General features: G+C 48.7%; 1 protein-coding gene across 1 annotated transcript in view; it reads right to left on the reverse strand.

The window, feature by feature from the left end:
• The window catches only part of LOC147123877 (disintegrin and metalloproteinase domain-containing protein 12-like), a 503,908-nt gene that overhangs the window by 140,320 nt on the left and 338,835 nt on the right, over window positions 1–24,753 (reverse strand). The window contains exon 13 of the mRNA XM_085967584.1: window positions 16,667–16,759. Within this exon, the coding sequence (XP_085823710.1) occupies window positions 16,667–16,759 (93 nt within the window). The remainder of the gene's footprint in view (window positions 1–16,666; window positions 16,760–24,753) is intronic.

A 24,753-nucleotide genomic window follows, 5' to 3' on the forward strand; every position in this document is an offset into this window, starting at 1 on the left:
AAGGGTTACGGGGAGCGGGCAGGAATTTGGACATGAGTCTAGGTTCGGATCGGTCATGGCCCTGTGGGTAGCGGAGCGGGCCCAGGGGCCATGTAGCCTGATCCTGCTCCTATTTCGTGTGTCTAATTCTGTTAGATTCAGGAGATGGTTCTGTGATAGTGGATTGGCGGTTAGGATCAGATCAGCCATGATCTTATTGAATGGCGGAGCAGGCTCGAGGGGCCGATTGGCCTACTCCTGCTCCTATTTCTTATGTTCTTATGTTCTTATATGGAAACATGAAGTTAATCCTGCTAGAAAAGGGAGGTAGACGGAATAAGTTGCTGAGGCAATTTAAGAGAAGGAAAAGAAGGGGCAATTTAAAGTTTTATTGACACAAAGCTATTAGTGTCTGTGCCAAGACAAATAAAACACAAAGTTTGCTGAGTGAAAGGAACCAACCTTAAAGGATATTGGAATTTCAGTTTGTGTGAAAGTGTGTGTTAAAGTGTGAAAGTTTTCCTGACTATGCATTTTAAGAAGTCAGAGTATCCTTTTGTCTGCAAGTCTGTTTTCTTGAAAGAAAGTGCCTGGTGTGTGTGTTTCAGCTCCACCCACTTTTCTGTACAGAGAGCTAAGAGCTGTTTAACCCTGTGTAGTCTTGTCTTGAATGATGGACAAGCGTGTGCTGTTTTAAGTTTGTTGATTGATTTCAATTTAAGTTTGTTAATTGTTTTACAAAAGATAAGCTACAGCCTTGAAGTTACAGTTGCCAATGTGCCTGGAACATTCGAACATTTACAAAGCATGTGTGAATGTTTCTTTGTTAATGTGGCTTCTTCATTTGTTTTTCAAGTGATACTGGTTCATTTAAAATATTGGTTTGAATTGGAGTTATTGAGGTTAATTAACCTATTAAAACCAGACTTTTATTGTGGCCACGGTGAAATTCTGGTTGGTGTAAATTATGTGAAAGCCTCTAGTTCCGGACATGAGGCAATTACATCAACAATTTTTTTAATTTTTGACCAATTATAATTATGAGTGACCAGGGAAAAAAATAAAATGCTCTTGTGTGGAGTAGCTTCACAGATTGTTTAGGAGGTCTGATGTTTTTACCTGCTGAAGTGAGTTGATCAGGATCTTAACAAAGATTTAAAAGGTACAAAGACTTTGCAAAAAGTAAAGATTTAGTTGAAAGCTCTAAGGAGTTATGTGACAAGACCTGACAGCGATTGATGTTTGTCTTCTTTTGAAATGCAAAAGAAAGAAGTTAACTCTTCTCACAAGCAGCTGTGAACTCTGCCTTAACTCTCCAACCAGCTGTGGGTTTTGTAAACATTTTGGGCATTGTTAAATTTTTAAGTTTTTTAATTTGAGTGTGTGGCGGAACCACCAGAGGATTACGGACAATTGTATATAATTCCTTTTACAGCAATGTAGTACAGCTGGGGGCTGCACCTTTAATGTATCTGTTAACTGTACTAGGGCTTCTTTCCTGTACTCCGCGTGATGACGTCATGCCGTCCATCACGTGATCTCTCAACGGCGGGAAGAACGTGATGACGTCAGAGCTCGGAACCTTCTAGCAGTAGAGCTCGGAACCTTCTAGCAGTTGAGCTCAGAACCTGCTAGCAGTTGAGCTCGGAACCTTCTAGCAGTTTCCAGAGAGGCTTTCAAGCAGACCAGACCTATTTGCATTGTATCCTACAGTTTCCTGTACAGCTTCATTTGTTCATTAAATTTTATTGTTTTTGATTTTCTGAGTCGATCTCAATTCTTCGGCTAGGAACCCCAGTTCCTACATTGGTGACCCCGATTTCTTCGAACAATTTTCGTTGAAGTTACATCATGGACATAAACACCGTCACCCTCAAACTGCCGCAATTTTGGGAGCAACAACCGGCCGCGTGGTTTTTCCAGGCGGAAGCCCAATTTGCAATCCGGGGAGTAGCAGCGGATTCGACCCGTTATTATTACGTGGTCTCCGCCCTCGACAGCGCCACGGCCTCGCTGGTCGTCAGCCTCCTTGAGAGTCCACCAAACGATGGCAAGTACGAAGCTTTAAAAGCATGTTTACTGCAGGTTTTCACTCTGTCCAAGTCGGAGCGCGCTCGCAGACTTATCTCCATGCCCGGCCTCGGGGACTCAAAACCCTCAGAGCTCATGAGCCAAATGCTCACGCTTTTGGGCTCGGAATCACAATGTTTTCTGTTCCGCGAGCTGTTTCTCTGTCAACTACCAGAGCCAGTACAGACGGCCTTGGCCAATTCCGCGATCACGGATTGTGCTGAACTCGCCGCGGAAGCGGATAAAATATTCACCGTCTCACAACAATCTTGTGCAGCCACGACGCGTCCATCCCCCACAAGAGCGAATCCGACTCCTCCTCCTGCAGGCTGGTGTGCATACCACGCTCGTTTCGGCGCGAAGGCCAGAAATTGCCGTCAGCCCTGCAGTTTCTCACCAAAAAAAAACCTACCTCAAACCAGCGGTTTCTGAGAAGATCAATAAGGCCTAAGGGATGTGCCAGAGTTGCAATGGCCGTCGGGTCCGCAGGGAAACTCCTATACATTACAGACTCCCTGTCAGGGCGACGTATTCTCTGTGATACTGGCTCCCAGTGCAGTATCCTATCAGCGTCGAAGCTAGATCTACAATCCGGCGGTCAAGGTCCCCCCCTCGAGGCAGCCAATGGTGCGGCCATTCGCACGTTCGGAAAGTGTAGGGTCCAGTTGAGTTTTGGCAGCCAACGTTTTGTTTGGGAGTTCATCACGGCGAAAGTCTCACAGGCCATCCTGGGGGCAGATTTCTTCTGCGCAAACGGGTTTCTCATCGACGTCCGACACTGCCGGCTAATCAGTGCCTCCACTTTTCACTCGGTCCCCTGCCACCGAAGCACTGCGATGTCTTGGTCAGTTGCCTGTGCAGTCCCATCTCCAAATGAGTTCTCTCATCTTCTCAGTGAGTTCCTTGAGCTCACCAGGCCCACATTTTCTTCTTCAGTCGCGAGGCACAGTGTGGCACACCACATTACTGTTATGTTCATTAATAAATAGACATTCTTATTAAGAACACAGCTAGCTTTTGCTAGTTACTTTATTGAGCCATGTGGACTTGGTACAGTATCTGTAGAGATGCAGCATTGTGCTCCTGTGTGCAGGCTGCCATCTTGACTGTTGCCTTGTGGGTAGCCTAGCCTCATGGGTAATGTAGTCTTAATATCTATACAGCTGGGTAGTGTAGTTTTATACATACAGTTCTATACAGCTCTACTGCTCCACCTAGTGTCCACCACAGAATGACATGTTATTGATCACTACATCCCCCTTTCTTTGAAGGTTTAACAAAATCAATATCAATCAACTTTCAAGAAAACAATAAAGATAATATCAGTAACACTTTTGTTAGTGCTCTATAAACATAAACATTTTCAAAACAGTCAACACATTTTCAAAGCTTTACATTGTACTCAAAGATTAAGTCTATCAGGCTCTTTTACTTCACGTGTGGATCTTCTCAACACGGGTAAGTCCGATGTGTCTTCATGAGATTGTTCTGGCGGTGAATGACAAGATGCAGTTGCGGCATTGTCATCAATCTGCTCTTGTATAGATCGAGGTCTCCTTGTGATCTTTGCTTGGAGAGGGTTTCAGTGTTTCCTTCACTCTTCATGCCATAACTCTCAATGTAGTCAATGCACTCTCGAAAAACTGCTGGCAGCTGTATCCCATCATACAGCATAGTCCTCTCAGCAGCCTCGGCTAATGGAACACCAAAGATTGGCCTGAGGGAAGAAGGAGTATCCACCGGAACTGCTTCCTGCTCTGGTGCAGGCTTCTTCTTTTTCTTTTTCTCTTTCCACTGCTTAACAACATCTGCTGCGGTTATATCTTTGGACTTTTCCTCCTTGTGTTTTTCCTCTTTGTGCTTTTCTTCCTTTGGCTTCTCTTTGACCTTAAAGTCTTTTTCTTTCTTCTTGGAGAAACTAGGCTTTTTGAAGACATGGATACCCTTTGGCCTTTTCATCCTTGATGGGCTCTCTGCTTCATCGCCTGAGTCATCTGGTCTGCTTATGGCACAGTTTATACGGTAGACTCTCTTGACCAGTTCTAAGTCTCCACAAGCTTTGTCACCCAGTAGTGAATCAAGCCTTTCAGCCACAACAGAAAACATGAGATGATGCACTTTGTCTTTGACTGTCACTTTAAGTCTGCATACACCTAAGCTATCTATTTTCTGTCCATTATAGTCCTTCAGTAGTACTGAATTTTTCTGTATTTTGGGCTTTTCTTTCATATTGTTAATGTCACTCATACTGATTAAGTTTGCTTTTGCCCCAGTGTCCAGTTTCAATGTAACTAATGCTCCATTTATCTGCAGTGGGATCATCCATTTGTCCTCTTTTACTGCATTAACTTTATGTTCAGCATTGTCTATTTCTGAGGGCTGCACATTTTCTGTATCTTTTTTGATATCGTCACATGACACCATTCCTACAAAAAATGTCTCACTTAAATCAGTGTCCTCAATCACATTAACTCGTTGCCCTTTCGTCGTTTTTACTTTTGAAAAGCATTGTTTGGCAAAGTGATTCTTTCCATTACACTTTGTGCACATTTTTCCAAACGCTGGGCATTGTCTTAACTGGTGTTTGTAACCACAGCGTTTACAATTAAAAATTTCATCCTCCGATTGCTTTTCATTTCTGTTCTGCCCACGTTTCCTCCCCTTGTAGGACACAGCACCGACAGCAGCATTATCACTCATTACATTCGCATCATTATTGATTTCACTGAAAGTCTTCGCGTGATTTCGAGCTAGCTCGCTGGCTTGGCATATTTTCACCGCATTTTCCAAATTTAGTTCGGTTTCTCTCAACAGACGTTCCCTGACTTTTTTATCATGAATACCAAACACAATCTGGTCATGAATCATGGATGCTTTGAGCTCAGAGAAATTACATGTCTGTGCTTTCAGTTTCAGATCAGTTATAAAGCTATCAAAAGTCTCATTTTGCTGCTGTGTCCGAGAACAGAAGATGTATCTATCATAGGTCTCATTCTTTTTGGGAGAGCAATGTGCATCAAATTTTTTTAGCACATCTTCTAATTTTTCTCTGTTCTCCACTGGATTAAATACAAATGTATTAAATACCTCTATCGCCTGTGGGCCTGCAACCGTAAGCAGCAACACTATCTTCCTTGCGTCTGGCTTCGTACCGAATCTGATGGCTGCAATGTAGAGTTCGAATTGCTGTTTAAAAGTCTGCCAATTGTAGTCGATTTTTTCTGTGAGATTCAAACGCTCTGGTGGCTTCAAATTCTCCATGTCGCTTTTCACAATTTTCAGCAGATCTTCACCACCCTGGTACCATGTTATGTTCATTAATAAATAGACATTCTTATTATGAACACAGCTAGCTTTTGCTAGTTACTTTATTGAGCCATGTGGACTTGGTACAGTATCTGTAGAGATACAGCATTGTGCTCCTGTGTGCAGGCTGCCATCTTGACTGTTGCCTTGTGGGTAGCCTAGCCTCATGGGTAATGTAGTCTTAATATCTATACAGCTGGGTAGTGTAGTTTTATACATACAGTTCTATACAGCTCTACTGCTCCACCTAGTGTCCACCACAGAATGACATGTTATTGATCACTACAATTACCACGACAGGATCCCCCGTTTATGCGAGAGCTTGAAGGCTGGAACCCGGTAAACTCGCGGCCGCCAAGGCGGAGTTCGATACAATGGAACACCTGGGTATTATTCGACGTTTGAATAGTCCTTGGTCCTCGCCATTACACATTGTTCCTAAGCCGGGCGGCGGATGCCGACCATGCATCGACTACAGACGCCTGAATGAGGCTACCACACCGGATCGGTATCCAATTCCTCACATTCAGGATTTTTCGGCCCATCTGGCAGGGAATTCCATCTTTTCCAAAGTAGGCCTCGTCCGAGGCTATCATCAAGTGCCCGTGCATCCTCAGGACATCCCCAAAACTGCCATCATCACACCTTTCAGGCTCTTTGAGTTCCTTCGTATGCCGTTTGGGCTGAAGAATGCAGCACAAGCCTTCCAACGTCTCATGGATTCCGTGTTGCGCGATCTGCCGTTCATCTTCGTCTACCTAGACGACATCCTTATTGCCAGTAACAGCACAAAATAACACATTACGCACTTGTGTACCCTTTTTACGCACGGTGCCTAAGGACGACCTGCATTCTTCTTCAGCAGAGCTGGTTTACGGCCAACCACTCAGAGTGCCTGCCGATTTTCTTCCTCCTCACACGGAACCCTGGTCCCCAGCTCAGCAGCTCGTCAGCCACCAGGAAGCGGCTAGGAATTTCATCCCAGTGCCTACGTCGCATCATGACCTGCAGCGCTCCCATGTCCCGGTGGATCTTAAAAGCGCAGAATACGTGTTCATTCGGCAGGATGCTCGCAAAAACCCGCTCAAACCACCTTAAACATGTCCGTTCCACGTCATCTCGTCAGGTGACAAGTCCTTCACAGTCGACGTCGGCGGTAAGCCTGACCACATCTCCATCGACCGGTTGAAACCGGCGCATCTGGATCTGAGCGAACCAGTCGTCACCGCTCAGCCGCCTCGTCGTGGTCGTCCACCGTCGACTGCCGGTCCAGTACAGCCACAGTCATCCGCCGAGTCGCCAGTGCCCGCCTCACCGGGTCGACCACAGCCAGCCTCTTCTTCTCCTCCGCCTGCGGTGTCATCCCAACCACAGCCAACAGCCAGTTCGTCTTCTAGTGCTCCGTTCCAGCTGCCGGGGTATCGCAGTCAGTTGGACAGACTCGTCAGACCCCCTTCTCGCCTTACCTTCTCTGTTAAAAGCAATTCTGGGGGGGGCGCATGTGGCGGAACCACCAGAGGATTACGGACAATTGTATATAATTCCTTTTACAGCAATGTAGTACAGCTGGGGGCTGCACCTTTAATGTATCTGTTAACTGTACTAGGGCTTCTTTCCTGTACTCCGCGTGATGACGTCATGCCGTCCATCACGTGATCTCTCAACGGCGGGAAGAACGTGATGACGTCAGAGCTCGGAACCTTCTAGCAGTAGAGCTCGGAACCTTCTAGCAGTTGAGCTCAGAACCTGCTAGCAGTTGAGCTCGGAACATTCTAGCAGTTTCCAGAGAGGCTTTCAAGCAGACCAGACCTATTTGCATTGTATCCTACAGTTTCCTGTACAGCTTCGTTTGTTCATTAAATTTTATTGTTTTTGATTTTCTGAGTCGATCTCAATTCTTCGGCTAGGAACCCCAGTTACTACAAGTGGGTGTTTCCCCACATTGATAGAAGGGAGTTGGAAATTGCCGAATTAGTCCATTTGGCTGTTAGGAAAGCCGCAATGGATTGTCTGTTTTTTCCTTTTAAGCAGGGAGCCAGATGAGTGTTAATGGTGCAAGATTACCAGGTGGGTAGAAGTCTTCCCGTGCAAGTCGGCCACAACCTCATGGACGGCCAAGACCTTAGTTGAAGGGGTATTCCCCAGATGGGGACATTCTCCGTGGTAGGGTCAGACCAGGGAAGTCATCTTACAGGTCAGGTAATGCAAGCCACTCGGAAATTGCTAGGAATTGAAGGGAAATGGCATGTAACTCACAATCATTGGGGATTGTGGGAAGAATGAACCATACATTGAAGTCGGCCCTGCGAAAGGAATTAAACGAACTGTACACTAAATGGGATGAAGGACTTTCCCTAATCCTTATGGGGATACGTACTAACAGATCCGAAGGAACAGGTCACTCCCCTCATGAATTGGTAAAGGGGAGACCCATGCGAACCCCCACACACCTGCTGGTCCCCCCTCTGACTGATAAACCAATTAAGGAGGTGACTCAGGACAAATTCCTGAGCGACCTGTGGGGAACTTTAAAGGAATTGAGCCTGAGGGCCACCCACAACACTGCGAACAACATCGGCAACCTCGGGAGGAGGTGGGAGCAAACCTAAAAGGAAATGATATTGAATGTGTGAATAAGAGTATGTGAATATTCACTGTGTTATGTGCTACAGAAGCTCCAGGATGGGGAAACTCCTGTACGCATTGAGTGCTTTGATGCTCGTAGTGGATGGGATTGAACTACATCAGGAATCACAGCAGCTCAGAAACAGCACCAATGGAAATATAAGCTCACTGGATACAGGGTTTTCTGTTGTAAATGACATGAATGTAACAATTAAAAATCAAACTATAACATGTTGTAATTAGACAGTGAGAGTAACGGAGCAGAGGGTGCATGAGGGGCAAAGAATTTGTTTAAAATGCTCAAATGAGACTACCCCAAATGCGACGATCCTAGAACCGGGTGAGACCACAAATAACTTGAGATTGAGGAAGGCAAGAGCTACCCTGTTAATTGATGGGACAAGTTACTGTTGGACAAATTTCTGGTCAAACAATCACACAGGAGTATATATGTGTGTAAATAGAAATTTCTCCCATGATGATCTTCAAATTGAAAATCTTTATGATAATATTCAATGTCCTGATCAGTCCAAAGAAGTCATTCAATTGAAGGTGAAAGAGAAACCAGTGCCATTCAATGAGGGGAGTGAAAAGTGCCCCATCCCATTCCCTGCTCCAATTAACAGATTGGTGTTGGTTCCAAGTAAGTTGTCAATGTTACACGATGCTGTATTAGATGCGAGGGAGCTTATTATCAATATGTCTAGTCTTGCCTTGCCAACATGGTGCAGTGAACCCACTAGAAACTGGTTAAGGGATAGAAAAGCGCAGTTAATAAAAACCTTTTGGAAGGAAAATAGTGATCAAGTGACCATAGGGGAGAAGGCTCAGGTCCTGAAATCCCCGGCACAGAGGAATAAGCTCAATAATGTAGCAACAATGTGGAATACTGTGTTAGGATAGGTAAATACAGGGGCCTAGAAATTGAGTAGCCTTAGCGCCGCATTTGAGGCGCTAGAGGGCCTAGCGCCGGAGTTATGGCCAGTTTAGAAATTCCCTGGGGCCCTAGAATCCGCGGTAGACCGGTAGCGCTGCGCCGGCACCGATGACGTCATCGGTGTGCGCAGCGTCCCGGTTGCCGTGGTGACGGGCCCCAGCGCCGAAATTGAGTTGCGGCCGCCTCGCCCGTGGCAGCCGCAACTAAGATTTTTTCAACCGAGTCTTCCCCGAGTTAGCGCCGGCGCATTAAGGTCGCGCGGCGGCCGGCCGCTTTCCCGCCGGCCGCCTGCCCGCACCTCCCTCCCCGGACTCCTCCACCTCCCCCCCGCGGAACAGATGCGTCTGGCCTGCAAGCCCGGCACTTGTCCGAGGTGCCGGGCTCATTTTTTTCAATATTTGAACGGACAGCGGGCGGGTGCAGGCAGCTCCTCCTTAACTGAAGGAGGAGGCCTGCACTTCCCCAGCCTACCGCACCGCATCGGGTCCCGCAGCGCCGGATTAGCGCCGCAATGCGGCAGTCAGCGCCCATTGGGAGGCGCTCACGCCCGCCAGTAGCGCCGGCAGCCGTCTGGGCGCGGCGCTACTGAATTTTTGGCGCGCGCAGGGGGACTTAGCGCCGGCGCTAAATTTCCGGCGCTAAAGCCCTGGCGCGGCGCCAACTCAATTTCTAGGCCAGGGGCTATTATGAGCTTGAACTATCAATTGGGAGAATTGAGAGAAAAGGTACAGCAGGCATTAAGAAACCAGAATAGCATAGGTAAAGTACAATTAGAAGCAGAATTGACCTTGACAATTCACATGCAAGGGTTGGTCAAATTTTTGGAAAATCAGGCACAGGCCATAAACAATTTGACAAGGGAGGCTAGAAACGCCTCTGATCAGGCAGCACAAAATGATGCATGCGCGATGATGAGTTCTTGGATTCTACAGGACATAGGGAGGAATTTGAATAGAATAGCTGAGGGAAGGGTTCCAATTTGAATGGAAGATAAACACCTTAAGGGAGTGGAAAGGTTTGACAGTGTGTCAGTTGTGAAGTCTTACTGTATTATGAGTCGCACCACATGAATGTAATCAGACTAGCGATGATAGCTTCATAGGAATCATACTAAGAATGCCCGTAATGTCCAAATCTTGGGCACCACTGCGGGTGTATAAGGTAACCAATATGGGTTTCCTGAAAGATAGTGTTTTCTATAAATATACATCATTGCCCGGATATGTTGTTAAATATAACCAATCTCTCCAGGAGGTAAAATTACATCTATGTAAGACCCAAGGAAGAACCACCATGTGTATGTATAATGTCTTGGACGATGAAGAGCCGTTGTGCGGATTTAACTTGACAAGAATGTCCAGGTATCAGTGTCAGGTCACTGCCGTAAGGTCAACTCAATATACCACTGTTGTTTATAAGGAACAGGGTGTCTATTGTTGGACCACCGCAGAAACAAAGTATAAATAAGGACAAAAGAATGCGACAATATGTCTGGTATCTAACAGTACTATGGCCTAGAAATTCAGTATAGCCACTTTTGGGGCGCTAAAGTCGGGCGGCCGCTAAAGTTTGCGCCCGGCGCAAAGCCGCGCCCCCTTCGCCGATATTCAGTCGCATCACCCCAAGAGGTTGCTGTTGCGCTAAAACAGGCGATGCACGACTATCTTTAGGCGCTAAGCCGGCGGTGCTGAGCGATACCCCCGAGGCCGGACGCAGCGCAGGTGCGGCGAGTTCTTGATTGACGGCAGACACTCTGGCGCCGGTCAGCTCTTAAAGTGGGAGGGTGGATTTGTTTGCCTGCCACACCCTGCACACTGCAGCCCTCAACCTAGGCCTGACCACTTCAGCTTCACCTGCACAACGCCCAGGGCTATGGAGAAGGCCAGGGAGAGAGCGCAGCGCTTCAGCGATGGCGACCTGAGGCTGCTGGTTGGCGGAGTGGAGCGCAGGTGCCATGTTCTGTTCCCAGAAGGTGGCAAGAGGCCGCTGCCCAGCGCCTACCGGAAAGCCTGGAGGGAGGTCTCCAACAGGGTGTCTTCCAACAGCGTGGTTGCCAGGACTCCTGTGCAATGCCGGAAGAAGTTCAACGACCTCACTCGGGTTGTCAGGGTGAGTACCCTTTCCAGTGTCCTCCTCATCCTTGCATGTGCACCTCACTTTATGGGCAAAGGGACCTGAAAGCCCTAATGGCCAGCCCTCATCCAGCAGCTATGGGACTGGCATGAAAATCACTTGCACATTCAGCACTTTACACACTGTACAAGCTATTCGACCATGGGAGGCAGTGCAGACAAGATCAGGGCTTCACACTGTACTTAGAGGCCGTCCTTTCTCTTGCAGGCCAAGGTGGCGCACAACCGGCGCAACCGAACTGAGACCGGGGGAGGCCGTCCTGACCTCAAAGAGCTCTCCGACCTCGACCAGCGTGTGGAGCGCATTATGGCAGGCCGGCTGATTGGCCCCGTCGCCAGTGGAGATGCCGACCCTGTTCTGGGCACCAATGGTAAGGGCATCACCTTTTGGACCTCTCTCGTTCCACTTGCGCATGAGATCAGCATCCTTTGCCACTGTCCGACCAATGCGGTGAATGGCAGCACTCATGCCTCCCTCGCTGCCGCCCTGTCCTCACTCTGAAGCTACTCTTGTGCCTTCCTGCTTTCAGATGGTGAATCGCCAGGTGAGGAGGTGGGCCCTCAAGCTGCCACTGTCAGCGCTTCGGAATACGAGGAGGAGGAAGAGGAAGCCGGCCCATCAGTGCCACCCTCAGCCGCGCCAGCCCATGGCGATGTAGGGGACACGTCTTCCCTGGAGGGGAGCCGGGGGGAAGGGTCGGAGGAGAGTGAAGCTCCGGGGCCCAGCGGCCTGCAGCAACGCGGGAGGGGTGGGGAAGCTCGGCGGACTTCTCCCCAGAGGGTGAGTGCGGCCTCCAGTCCTGCGACGGTGAGCGCAGAGGAGGTGCGCCTCCTAGAGGAAATGGCCATCCAGGCTGAGCGCAGGCACACTGAGCTCATGGCTGCAGTGGCAAGGATGCCTGACTCCATAGAGTCTCTGTCAAGGAGTGTGCAGCAATTCGGAGCAGCACAGGCCAGGAGTCTGGATCAATTCAGTGCAGCACAGGCCAGGAGTCTGGAACTATTCAGTGCAGCACAGGCCAGGAGTCTGCAGGACTTCGCGGCAGCACAGTCGGCTTCTAGCCAAGTGCTCAGTCGTGCCGTCCATTCACTGGCTGGTGTCATGCGGACACAGACCAGGGCTACACGGGCACTAACTGCTGCCACCCTCGCTGGATCAGCCAGGCATCGCCAGGGCACTCGCCGCGCAGCAGCAGCCCAGCAGTCTGTTCTTCAGCTGTTTGCTGCGCATGCTGCAGTGCTGGCCCGTGCGAGTGCCAATGCCTCAGGCGACCAGCGAGCACCTGCGATCTGCCAGGTTGCCACCATTCCTGCAGCCGACACTGCCACTCCGCCATTGCAGCTGCCACGAGCCACTGGACAGACTGCTGCCACCCAGCCAGAGTTGGAGCAGTCAGCAGCCGGCCACTCCAAGGCCAGAGCTGGTGCAGGCCGACCCCCAAGGGCATCTGCCGTCTCGCCATCTGCCCCTCAGCAGCCTTCCCCCAGCCTTGCTGCAGCCACTGGGCTCCCATTGAGGAGGAGCTGCAGGGCGGGCAGGGGCCAGGCAAGGATGCGCAAGGCATCGCCCTCGCAGGGCAAAAAGTAGAGGTATGCACAAATGCCTGGTGCTTGTTGCAAGGCTGAGACTGGTGCAGTTGTGTTTGTGTAAGGCCGAGACTGGTGGCTTTCTTTCTTTTTGTAAGGCCGAGACTGGTGTCTTTCTTTCTTTTTGTAAGGCCGAGACTGGTAGTTTTGTGTTTTTGGAGGGGGCTTCTCCACATGAGGATGTAATGTGGGAAGGGCAGAGGTTTGCAATAAATTATTGTTGTTAAATTGCAGTGTGCATGGTTTTTTTGTTAAGTCCTGGTTGCCCTGCTCGGCTGAGGGCTTGTGGAGCGGCTACATTCATCTGCTGACATTGGCACAAGCCATTCCCTGAGAGGGGGCCTAGAACCGACGTTCAATAAGCCGGCGACGGGCGGCCCTTGCACTTTGTGCCTCCCTCCTGTGCTGGTCCTCCTCCTCCTCCTCCTCCTCCTCCTCCTGAGGTGGTCCTCCAATCTCTGGTGGCAGTGCCTGAGTCCTGCGGATAGCCAGGTTGTGCAGCATGCAGCAAACGACCACGAAATGGGAGGCTCGCTCCGGCGAATACTGTAGGGCTCCACCGGAATGATCCAGACAGCGGAACCGTTGCTTCAGGACGCCGATTGTTTGTTCGATGATGTTCCTGGTCGCTTGATGGCTCTCGTTGTACCCCTCTTCAGCAGGGGTGCTGGGTGCACGGAGCGGGGTCATCAGCCAGGTACACAAAGGATAGCCTTTGTCCCCGATAAGCCATCCTCGTGGGTGAGGCTGTGCCTGGAACATGTCTGCCACAGAAGTCTGTCGCAGGATGAAGGCATCGTGGCTGCTGCCTGGAAAGCGGGCATTGACAGCTAGGATGAGCTGCCTGTGGTCACACACCAGCTGGACGTTCAGCGAATGGTAGCCCTTCTGGTTGCGGTAATCCTCGGCATTCTCCAGAGGTGCCTGCAAAGCCACATGCGTGCAGTCAATGGCGCCCTGCACCATGGGGAAGCCCGCGAATGCTGCAAAGCCCATTGCACGCTGTTGCTGCTTGGCAAGGGCCATGGAGAAGGAGATGAACTGACGTCTCCTTTTGAAAAGGGCATTGGTCACCTGGCGGATGCAGCAATGCACGGCGAACTGGGAGATGTTGGCAATGTCCCCAGTAGCGGATTGGAAGGAGCCGGTGGCATAGAAGTTGAGAACCACCGTCACCTTCACTTCCACCGACAGAGACGTCCTGCTCCTCAGCTGTGGCTGCAGATCACCGCCAAGCAGCTGGCAGATCTCTGTGACCACGTCCCTTCTGAATCGCAGCCTCCGAACACACTGCTCCTCAGACATGTTGAGATAGGAGAACTGCTGGCGGTATACCCTGGGTGGGTAAGGCCTCCTTTCCCGACGCCTGTTGCCCCCTCTCCGTCTAGCCAGGGCTGCCACTCTCTCACGGCGTCTGTGAGCCCTTTGGATGTAATTGAGAAAGCCAGCGTTGACACCCATTGCAGCCCCCATAATATGCTGGCAAACAATGAGATGTCAATGAAGGCAAAGACTAGTGGAAAGCTGTGGCCTGAAGCCAGAAGTACCTGGCCGAGTGTTGGGCCAAAGCAGAAAGCTATCTACCTTGGTCTCTCTCCAAAGATCCGTTTCTCAAGAAGGAGTGCTGCGAAATGGCAGCCTTTTATAGTGCAGGAGGAGTGCCCTTTAATTTGCGCCCCCGCGCCCCGCATCGGCTGAGCACCGTTCCATTCTAACAGTCGCTAGGGGCGCCAGGCGCACAATGGGGCGTCGCCACTGAAGTTCCGGTTGGGGGCGCACAAAGGGCGTTGCACGAGGAAATGACGTCATGATCTGCGCGCGCAGCTGAGCGCGCGCAAAGACTTTGCGCCGCCGCTAAATCTCTAGTGAAGTTGGGGCGAGGCGCAGATCGCGCTGCGCCCGGGCGCTAGCCGCCTAGCGCCCGACATCTACTCCTCCTAAGGCGCTAACGGCTGGCGCAACCAACTGAATTTCTAGGCCTATGTGTTTTAAACCTAAAAGGATGGTAAAAATCGGGAACAGGACTATTCTGCCTTTGATGGATCAGAATCCAATGCATGTTAAGGCATCAACTGGGGTAAAAGATTTGGAGAAATACGTGTCCATCTTTGGATATTGGTTACCATGGATAAATGAAAATCTCACTGAGTTTGTGAAACGGATTGGAGAAGTGGGAAGGACATTCTCAGTGTTAAAAGGGAGGAATGATGCTAATGATAATAACCTCATTAATGAACGAGGTGACTTCCTGGTGGGATTTGGGATTTAATCGTATAGACTTATCTCCATGGGTAAGACTGTGCTCACAAGCTCTGCTATGGTTACAGCTAATGTGTGTGATCATGCTCATGTGGGAGTGGGGAATGCGGGCAAGACACAAACAAAGAAAGAACAAGGGAAGACAATTTAAGCGTGTGAGGGAATTGTTACGGGATCAGCTTTAATAATGTGAAATGGGGGCATAGACATTGCATTGTAGCGAATGAAAGGGGACTATGTCTGATTGGAATACATACTACTCCAACTCTGGTGAAATGTCTACACATGAATAAACATGAGAGACATTTAAGGGAGGACTGTAAGATTCTAAAAACCGGAATAAAACCGCTGCTACCGTGTGGAGATCGAATTGTGAAATGTTTATGGAATACGCGGAAGTCAGCATGGTCCTTTGTTTGTGAAGACACAAAGTGGTAGAAGTCAGCAGAGGGTCCTTTGCCTGGTGGTCAGCATGGTCCTTTGTTTGTGAAGACACAAAGTGGTAGAAGTCAGCAGGGGGTCCTTTGCCTGGTGGTCAGCATGGTCCTTTGTTTGTAAGACCACATGGACAAGAAGGAGAAACATGAGTGACGAGGAAGTCCTGCCCCTGCACACTCCTCACAGGAACATGAACTTGTCATGCGGAAGGAACTCCAATCAGGGAAGGTTTGGAGTGAAACTGACCTATCAGAGGGAGGCAGATGGTGATATATGAGTGGGGCCGGCAGAAAGGTGCAATAAAGAGTGACCCAGCGGCAGGAAATTCAAAAAGAGGAAAGAAGAATGGACGAACAAAGAAAGCTGGCCAGTCTATGTTTGCAGCTTATGACTTTCCTGGACCGGTCACCCAGAGATAAAGGAGTATGTATGAAAGCTTAGATATTGTTAAAGGGTACTTTTATGTATGGCTGACTTGGAATATAAATCGCCAGGAGTTAGCGGATAAGTTGCTGGGCAGTACTTTTATGTACGGGTAAATTGGGTGCATATTGATTGCAATGTACACTTGAAATTTGAACTGTAGTGTGAATAAAGACCAATTTTATTGATTACATAATTATCTCTCATTGTTATGCTTATTCGTAATTCCCGAGGTCCGATCAATAGTAAGAGAAAAGCTTACACCTGCCACCCGTACCAGCGCTGGCCTACACGTGATTCCAGTCCCACACTATGGCCTCGATATTAACCCCCCGCCTCCCACAATGGGTGGGAGAGGATTGAGGGGGGGGCCGGGGGGCGGAGGTTAAAAAGTGAAATGTGCATAACCCAACCCAACACGCCGTGTACATGCTCGTCGCCATTTTCTCAGTGGCTGATAGGAGCGTCCAAGTGTTCCGCCGTGGAGAGGCAGGATGCTTATTAACATATTTAAATTGGGCTCCTGCAGTGCAATATGGAGCCCAAATTGAAATTAATAATACTGCACAGGTTCCTGGAGATCGGGAAACTCGGCAGTAAAACAGAGGCGGGAGTTGCTGGCTCCCCAAGCAAGGTATTGATGGTTCAGAATTCCTGGCTGTGAAACGGAACGGCTTTCTTGTGTCTCCGAGATTGTCAGCAAATTAGGGACAGTTTAGTCTTTGGGGAGAATAAGGTCCTTCTGGTCAGCTGTGAGAAGAAGCTCTCATCCCATCTGTCTGGGCTGGTTTTTAACCCAGGCCCAAAGGTGAGCGAGCAGTGTTTAAGCTATGACATCACTCAGTCCCCCAAAACCCTGTTGTACCCAGACCTGCTCTGTATGGCACAGAGTGACCCAGTGAGACCTTACTTTGCAGTTCTCACAGCAGGCGGCAGTGGATGGACATTCTGCACCAGGTTTGAGTCGACAAGCTGATGGCTCACAGCAGTGGTCCGAACAGTCCTGAGGGTAAAACAGATACAGAAAATACCAATTACTGAAGTGGCATCTCAACATGGTAAAAGCAGCTTACCTGATTCAAGACTGACGGGACAGTGTAGAGGGAGCTTTACTCTGTATCTAACCCGTGCTGTACCTGCCCTGGGAGTGTTTGATGGGACAGTGTAGAGGGAGCTTTACTCTGTATCTAACCCCATGCTGTCCCTGCCCTGGGAGTGTTTGATGAGACAATGTAGAGGGAGCTTTACTCTGTATCTAACCCATGCTGTACCTGCCCTGGGAGTGTTTGATGGGACAGTGTAGAGGGAGCTTTACTCTGTATCTAACCTGTGCTGTACCTGTCCTGGGAGTGTTTGATGGGACAGTGTAGAGGGAGCTCTACTCTGTATCTAACCCGTGCTGTACCTGCCCTGGGAGTGTTTGATGGGACAGTGTAGAGGGAGCTTTACTCTGTATCTAACCCGTGCTGTACCTGCCCTGGGAGTGTTTGATGGGACAGTGTAGAGGGAGCTTTACTCTGTATCTAACCCGTGCTGTACCTGCCCTGGGAGTGATTGATGGGACAGTGTAGAGGGAGCTTTACTCTGTATCTAACCCGTGCTGTATCTGCCCTGGGAGTGTTTGATGGGACAGTGTAGAGGGAGCTTTACTCTGTATCTAACCCGTGCTGTACCTGCCCTGGGAGTGTTTGATGGGACAGTGTAGAGGGAGCTTTACTCTGTATCTAACCCGTGCTGTACCTGCCCTGGGAGTGATTGATGGGACAGTGTAGAGGGAGCTTTACTCTGTATCTAACCCGTGCTGTACCTGTCCTGGGAGTGTTTGATGGGGACAGTGTAGAGGGAGCTTTACTCTGTATCTAACCTGTGCTGTACCTGCCCTGGGAGTGTTTTATGGGACAGTGTAGGGGGGACTTTACTCTGTATCTAATTGCCAGTCAAATGGAGGCAAGATTGAGCGGCACTTAGAGCGATAGAGTCATATGACACAGAAGGAGGCCACTCAGCCTGTAAGAGCCATAAAGGCTTAAGAAAATACTTTAAAATAGTGGCTAAATGGCATAATACAGTTAATTTACCTGAACGACTTATTGTATTAAGAAACCCCCTATTTTCTTGCTCCAGTAGTATAGTCCGACACCCCCTTCATTCTTGCCACAATGGAACAGTCCCTAAGCCACACATGGGTGCAGCCATCTTACAGTTTTAAACTGCACGTGGTGAAAGAGGCAGAAGCTGTGAGGTTTGGAGCAGTACAGTTTTTGACCGTGTTCGTTTATACGTGTTTGCTTTGTAATTCTGTTTGTTAAGTGTTATAGTAAACAGTTTAAAGGACAAAGCTACGTTTGGGAACGTTTTATTTCGACACGCATCTACTCGTTGTTAAAAGCCCACAGCCAGTGGCCTGCCTGTTTGGAAACTAAGAAGCGCAACTACATTAGTCAAAAACTAGCTCCCTAAGAAGGAAGGGACGGAATCGTCGGCGAACGTATACATGAATGGTCACGGAGCCAGACGACAATTTAAGAAAGCAAAGGTACAGTGACTGTTACTTGCTTTGTTCATTCTGTTGAGAAGCTAAATAAGAGCTGCGGGTAAAATGGCCGAGGCCTTAAGGAGCCAGGAGCTTCCCCCAGCCAGAAGGATTGCTGGCTAAAAGAGGGAAATAAAGCTCACCCCAAAGGCAAGGGAAGAGAAGTTACATAGAAGCATAGGTGCAAGGAAGGCTAAATTAGTTCAGATAACTGGAAAAATGAAGATAATTGATCGTCTCATGGAAGATAATGCTAATATTAAGAAAGCTGAAGACATGATGTATTACGATTTCTCCAAGCTGCATGAAGAATTTAATATACTCAATGAAGATGTATTAGCACTTCTGTCTGAAGAAGAGGGAAACACTGATCAGCACAACTGGTTTGATCTTAAATCAACCAGCATTAAGGACTATATCAAGGCCACGGAGCAGTGGATGTTAAAAATTCATCAAGATGCTGATACAGCAGAGAAAGATAAGGTTGACGATGAAGTCGGACCAGACGATAGCATTTCAGAGACTTCCGCCAGACCGAGCAAAAATCGAAAAGAAGGTAGCTCTGTTTCTGGACGCAGGTCAGTCGCTTCTACCACAAGCTTGGCGCGACGCATGAGAGCGGAGGCTGAACGGGCGGCGTTGATGGCGCGCGCAGCATCTTTAGATGAGAAGCAAGCTCTTGAACGGGAAGAGGCCCAACTGCAGGTCCAAGAGGCCCAACTGCAGGCCCAACAGGCCCAACTGCAGGCCCAAGTGCAGGCCCAACAGGCCCAAGTGCAGGCCCAGCGGGCCCAGGTGCAGGCAAAGAAAGAACGGCTGGAGATGAAAACAGCTATCGAGGTCTCAGATGCCAGGTTGAGTGCGTATGAAGATTATGAAGGCTCACGGGATGGCGGGAGCCACTGCCAGTCAACGTTGCCACATAGAGTTGGATCCAGGGCACCTTCAAGAGTTACAACAGAGCCCGAAAGCAATTCCCAGGCATTACAGCGTGGAAGAGTGGCCTCTCCACTAACAGGAGCACGTGATGCTACCCCAGACGTCAGACGGTCTAGACTAGACCCTGCTGATGACCACCAGAGGCCTGAAGACACAGGGAGAAGCCTATACCGAGTGATGCAACGTCAGAACGAAATTACAGAGATGCTTGTAAAACAACAGAATCTGTTTCGACTCCCTCAAAGAGACATACCAGTGTTCCAAGGCGACCCACTCAAGTATAAGCCCTTCATCAGATCCTTTGAACAAGCCATTGACTCCAAGACAGAGAGCAGCAGTGATAAGTTGTACTACCTGGGACAGTACACCAGTGGTAAACCACAAGACCTGGTCAGAAGCTGTGAACACATGAGACCGGACCGGGGATACATAGAAGCCAGGAAGTTGCTGCAGGAGCACTATGGTAACGAGCTGAAGATAGCCACTGCATATATCGAAAAGGCTACCAAGTGGCCACAGATCAGATCGGAAGACGGAGAGGCATTGAACGCATATGTTCTCTTCCTCATAGGATGTCGCAACACCATGGAGGATGTTGAATTCATGGAAGAGATGGACAATCCTACGACTATGAGAATCGTCATCTCTAAGCTTCCTTACAGGATGAGAGAACAATGGAGAAGAACAGCCTTTGAGATAATGGAGAGACGGAAAAGTAGAGCCAGGTTTGCAGACTTAGTGAATTTCATAGACAAACAGGCTAAAATTGCTAGGGACCCATTGTTTGGAAACATCCAGGATGTCAGCCCGACCACCGATGGAAGAGTGAAAGCCAAGCCTGCTGAATCAAAGACTCTCAGGAAAGGTGGTTCCAGGGGAAGCAGCTTTGCAACTATCGTCACTCAGGCCGAGGAAGAAAGGCCCCAGAACTCATCTCCCAAAAAGAGCAGCACAGTGACGCCTGCGAATGCCTTTCAGAAGCCATGCTTATTCTGCCAGAAGAATCATACATTGGATTTCTGCAGCGACATCAAAGCACAGCCACATAAGGACAGAATCGAATTCCTGAAGTACAACGGCCTATGTTTTGGATGTCTCTCTCAGGGGCACCTGAATAGAAACTGTAAGCAAAGAACAACATGCAGAGAGTGCACTCGGAAACATCCCAGTCTGCTGCATATCCATAAAGAAGAACAAGTCTCTAAGAAGAGTGAAGAAAACAATACCGACGAGAAGGTTGTTTCAAGTGCTCTGGTGTCGCTAGAACCAGAGACTTGTGGACTCACTGGGGCCGGTGACAGTGACTGTATTCTTGCCATCGTACCAGTAAGGATCAAGTCTAAGAGGAGTGAGAAGGTTGTGGAGACTTACGCCTTCATGGATCCAGGTAGTTCAGCAACGTTCTGCACAGAATCACTCATGCGACAGCTGAACGTTAGAGGCAGAAGAACAGAAATCCTATTACGCACCATGGGTCATGAGAAGTCAATGCAAAGCTATATCCTGTCAGACCTAGAAGTGTGTGGACTTGAAGAGAAGGACTTCATAGACCTGCCTAATGTTTTCACACAGAGGGAGATTCCTGTTAGAATAGGGAACCTAGCCCTGCAGAAGGATGTGGATAGATGGCCCTACCTAGAAAAGGTGCGTCTCCCATACATTGAAGCAGAAATTGGCCTATTAATTGGAACCAATGCCTACAAAACTATGGAGCCATGGCAGGTGATAAACAGCAAGGATGACGGACCCTACGCCATCAGGACAGCCCTTGGATGGGTAATCAATGGACCGGTAAGGAGAGATGATGGCCACAAGTCGAACAAGGAGGAACGACAAAACGTCACAGTTAATCGCATCTCTATCGCAAGCATTGAAGAGCTGTTGATACAGCAGTTCAACGCAGACTTCTCAGAACGCAGCTGTGAGGAAAAGACAGAGATGTCACAAGAAGACCATCAGTTCATGGGTTTGATGACAAGGTCTACACAGTTCATTGATGGCCACTATCACATTGGTTTGCCACTGAGAAGACAGACCGCGAAGATGCCGAACAATCGCTGCATAGCAGAGCAACGCGCCATCAGTCTAAAGAGAAAGCTGAACAAGAACCCCGACTTTCACGAATACTACAAAGACTTCATGAGAAACATCATAGCGAAAGGCTATGCTGTAAAAGTGCCCGAAGAACAGTTGAACAGAGACGATGGAAGGGTCTGGTACATTCCTCATCACGGGGTGTATCACCCAAAGAAGAAAAAGATCCGTGTAGTGTTTGACTGCGCCGCCTCATTCAGAGGAACTTCATTGAATGACCAGCTGCTTCAAGGTCCTGATCTTACTAATACCCTCATTGGCGTCTTGACTAGGTTTAGACAAGAGCTCGTTGCCATGATGGCAGACATAGAATCAATGTTCTACCAAGTCAGAATCCCTGACGAAGATGCTGATCTTCTGCGTTTCCTTTGGTGGCCAGATGGCGACGTTAGTGAAGCGATGGTGGAATGTAGAATGGCCGTACACCTGTTTGGAGCCACATCATCTCCCAGCTGTGCAAGCTACGCTCTCAGAAAAACTGCAGAAGATGGCAAGGGCAAAGCACCATCCGAGGCTGTGGAGACAATCTTCAGAAACTTTTATGTCGATGACTGTCTGAAGTCCGTGTCAACAGAAGACGATGCCATCGCACTGTCAAGAGACCTTAGAACTCTGTGTTCGAATGGAGGATTCCATCTGACTAAGTGGATAAGCAACAGCAGAGCAGTTCTAGCTTCTATCCCAGAAAAGGAAAGAGCCACTGAAGTCAAAGATCTGGACCTGAGCCACGATGTCCTTCCTATCGAGAGAGCTCTTGGTGTACAATGGTGCATCGAGTCAGACACGTTCAACTTCAGGATAATGGTGAACGAAAGACCATCCACAAGACGAGGGATTCTCTCCGTGGTCAGTTCCATCTACGACCCTCTCGGATTCCTGGCACCACTCATTCTGCCGGTGAAGCTGATGCTACGAGAGCTGTGTAGAGACAAGAGAGGATGGGATGAAGATATCCCAGAAGGTCAAGCTCAGAGATGGCACAGATGGCTGACAGATTTGCAACAACTTTCTAGCTTCAACGTCAGTAGATGCATCAAGCCCGCGAGTTTTGGAGTTACAAAGACGGCTCAACTACATCATTTCTCGGACGCCAGTGAGGACGGCTATGGCACGGCTACCTACCTCTTGCTGACAAATCAACAGGGCCAGAAACATTGTGCCTTCCTCATGGGAAAATCCAGGGTGGCTCCGCTGAAGCAGGTCACCATCCCGAGACTGGAATTGACGGCAGCGGTCGTTGCAGTTAAAGTTGACCAGGTGATGCGTAAAGAGTTACAGCTCCCATTAGAAGAACCTGTCTTCTGGACGGATAGCACGACGGTGCTGAAGTATATAGAGAATGAGAAGATACGCTTCAAGACCTTCGTAGCAAACAGAATCTCATCCATTAGAGAAGCTACACAACCATCTCAATGGAGGTATGTAAACACCTCATTAAACCCAGCAGATCAAGCCTCACGGGGATTGAAGGCTGAAAACTTCATGAGGAGTGAAACTTGGATACAAGGCCCAAGTTATCTGCTGGAAACAGAGAGATCATGGCCAGAAAGACCAGATATGCCAAGTCAGATTGCTGAAGACGACGTCGAAGTCAAGAGATCAGTCACAGTAAATTTCATAACTACGAAAGAGAACTTTGACACAGTGAACAAGCTTGTTAACCATTTCTCAGGATGGCACCAGTTGAGGAAAGCAGTTGCATGGTTTCTAAGGTTGAAAGAGTTGCTGCTACACCTGAGCGGTAAGAGAAAAGAGTACCGAGCCACTATCAGTCAGTCTGAAAGTAACCCTGATAAGCAGAGAATGCTTCTACAGCAGTATATGCATCAGCACAAGACCACATCGAGCAAGAATTCATTGACCGTGGAAGATTTGGCCAAGGCTGAGAAGGAGATAGTTTGCTTCAGTCAAAGACAAAGATACCCAGAAGAAACCGAAGCTCTACAGCAAAATACTCCAATCAAGAAAGGTAGTCATATCTACAAGCTGGACCCTACACTGCAAGATGGAGTACTGAGGGTGGGAGGGAGACTAAACAAATCTGCTATGCCAGAGGAGGCCAAGCATCCTGCTATCCTTTCTAAGGACCTCCGGGTTGCTACTCTCATTCTTCAGCATATACACCAGAGTATTGGACACAGTGGGAGGAATCACGTGCTTGCGAAGCTAAGACAAAGATACTGGATTCCAGGAGCTAATTCCGTAATAAGAAATATACTCTCTGAATGTATTGTTTGCAGACGGTTACACGCTAGAGCTGGGGAGCAGAAAATGGCAGACCTGCCTGAAGACCGTTTGTTACCAGACAAGCCCCCATTTACAAACGTAGGGGTGGACTATTTCGGGCCTTTCGAGGTAAAGCGAGGACGGAGCCTTGTCAAGAGATATGGTGTGCTTTTCACTTGTTTGACCATCAGAGCAGTTCATATTGAGGTGGCACACACGCTTGACACTGATTCCTGTATTAACGCCTTGCGGCGCTTTGTCTGTAGAAGAGGACAGGTGTCCATTATGCGTTCTGATAATGGCACTAATTTCGTCGGAGCGGAGAGAGAACTACGGGAAGCTATTGAAGGTTGGAATCAGCTTAAAATACAGGAAGCCATGATGCAAACAGGAATTAAGTGGATCTTCAATCCTCCGGCTGCATCCCACCACGGAGGTGTCTGGGAAAGACAGATACGCACCGTAAGAAAACTACTCAGTTCTGTACTGAAGCAGCAAGCGCTGGACGACGAGGGACTCCAAACCGTTCTGTGCGAGGTCGAAGCCATCATTAATGACCGACCGATAACTAAGACATCAGATGATCCCAATGACCTCGAAGCCCTGACTCCGAACCACCTGTTGTTGTTGAAAACACAGCCAGCCATGCCCCCGGGAGTCTTCAAAAAGGAAGATCTGTATGCCCGTCGGAAGTGGAGGCAAGTTCAGTATATGTCAGACCTCTTCTGGACCAGATGGACAAGAGAATACTTACCTCTGCTACAGGAGCGTCAAAAATGGTCCAAAATAAAGAGGAACTTCATCGTCGGAGACATTGTCTTAATTGTGGATGATTCAGCCCCTAGAAATTCTTGGTTGATGGGAAAAATAATTAAGACCATGCCAGACTCCAGAGGCGTCGTTCGTCGCGTCTGTTTGCAAACCAAGACCAGTACCCTGGAGAGACCGATCACAAAGCTCTGCCTGCTACAAGAAGCAGCGTGAAAAGCTCCTGAACGAAAGAAAAAAGTGGACACTTGTACTGTAAATATGTTGAACTCATTAGTTTATGACTCTTAATGTTTGAGTAATTGATATGCTTCATGTGCCTAGTCAATTAGGGGCCGGAATGTAAGAGCCATAAAGGCTTAAGAAAATACTTTAAAATAGTGGCTAAATGGCATAATACAGTTAATTTACCTGAACGACTTATTGTATTAAGAAAC

Source organism: Somniosus microcephalus, chromosome 2, assembly GCF_052327205.1.
Source record: "Somniosus microcephalus isolate GS21.2 chromosome 2, FLI_Smic_1.0, whole genome shotgun sequence".
NCBI classification, from domain to species: domain Eukaryota; kingdom Metazoa; phylum Chordata; class Chondrichthyes; order Squaliformes; family Somniosidae; genus Somniosus; species Somniosus microcephalus.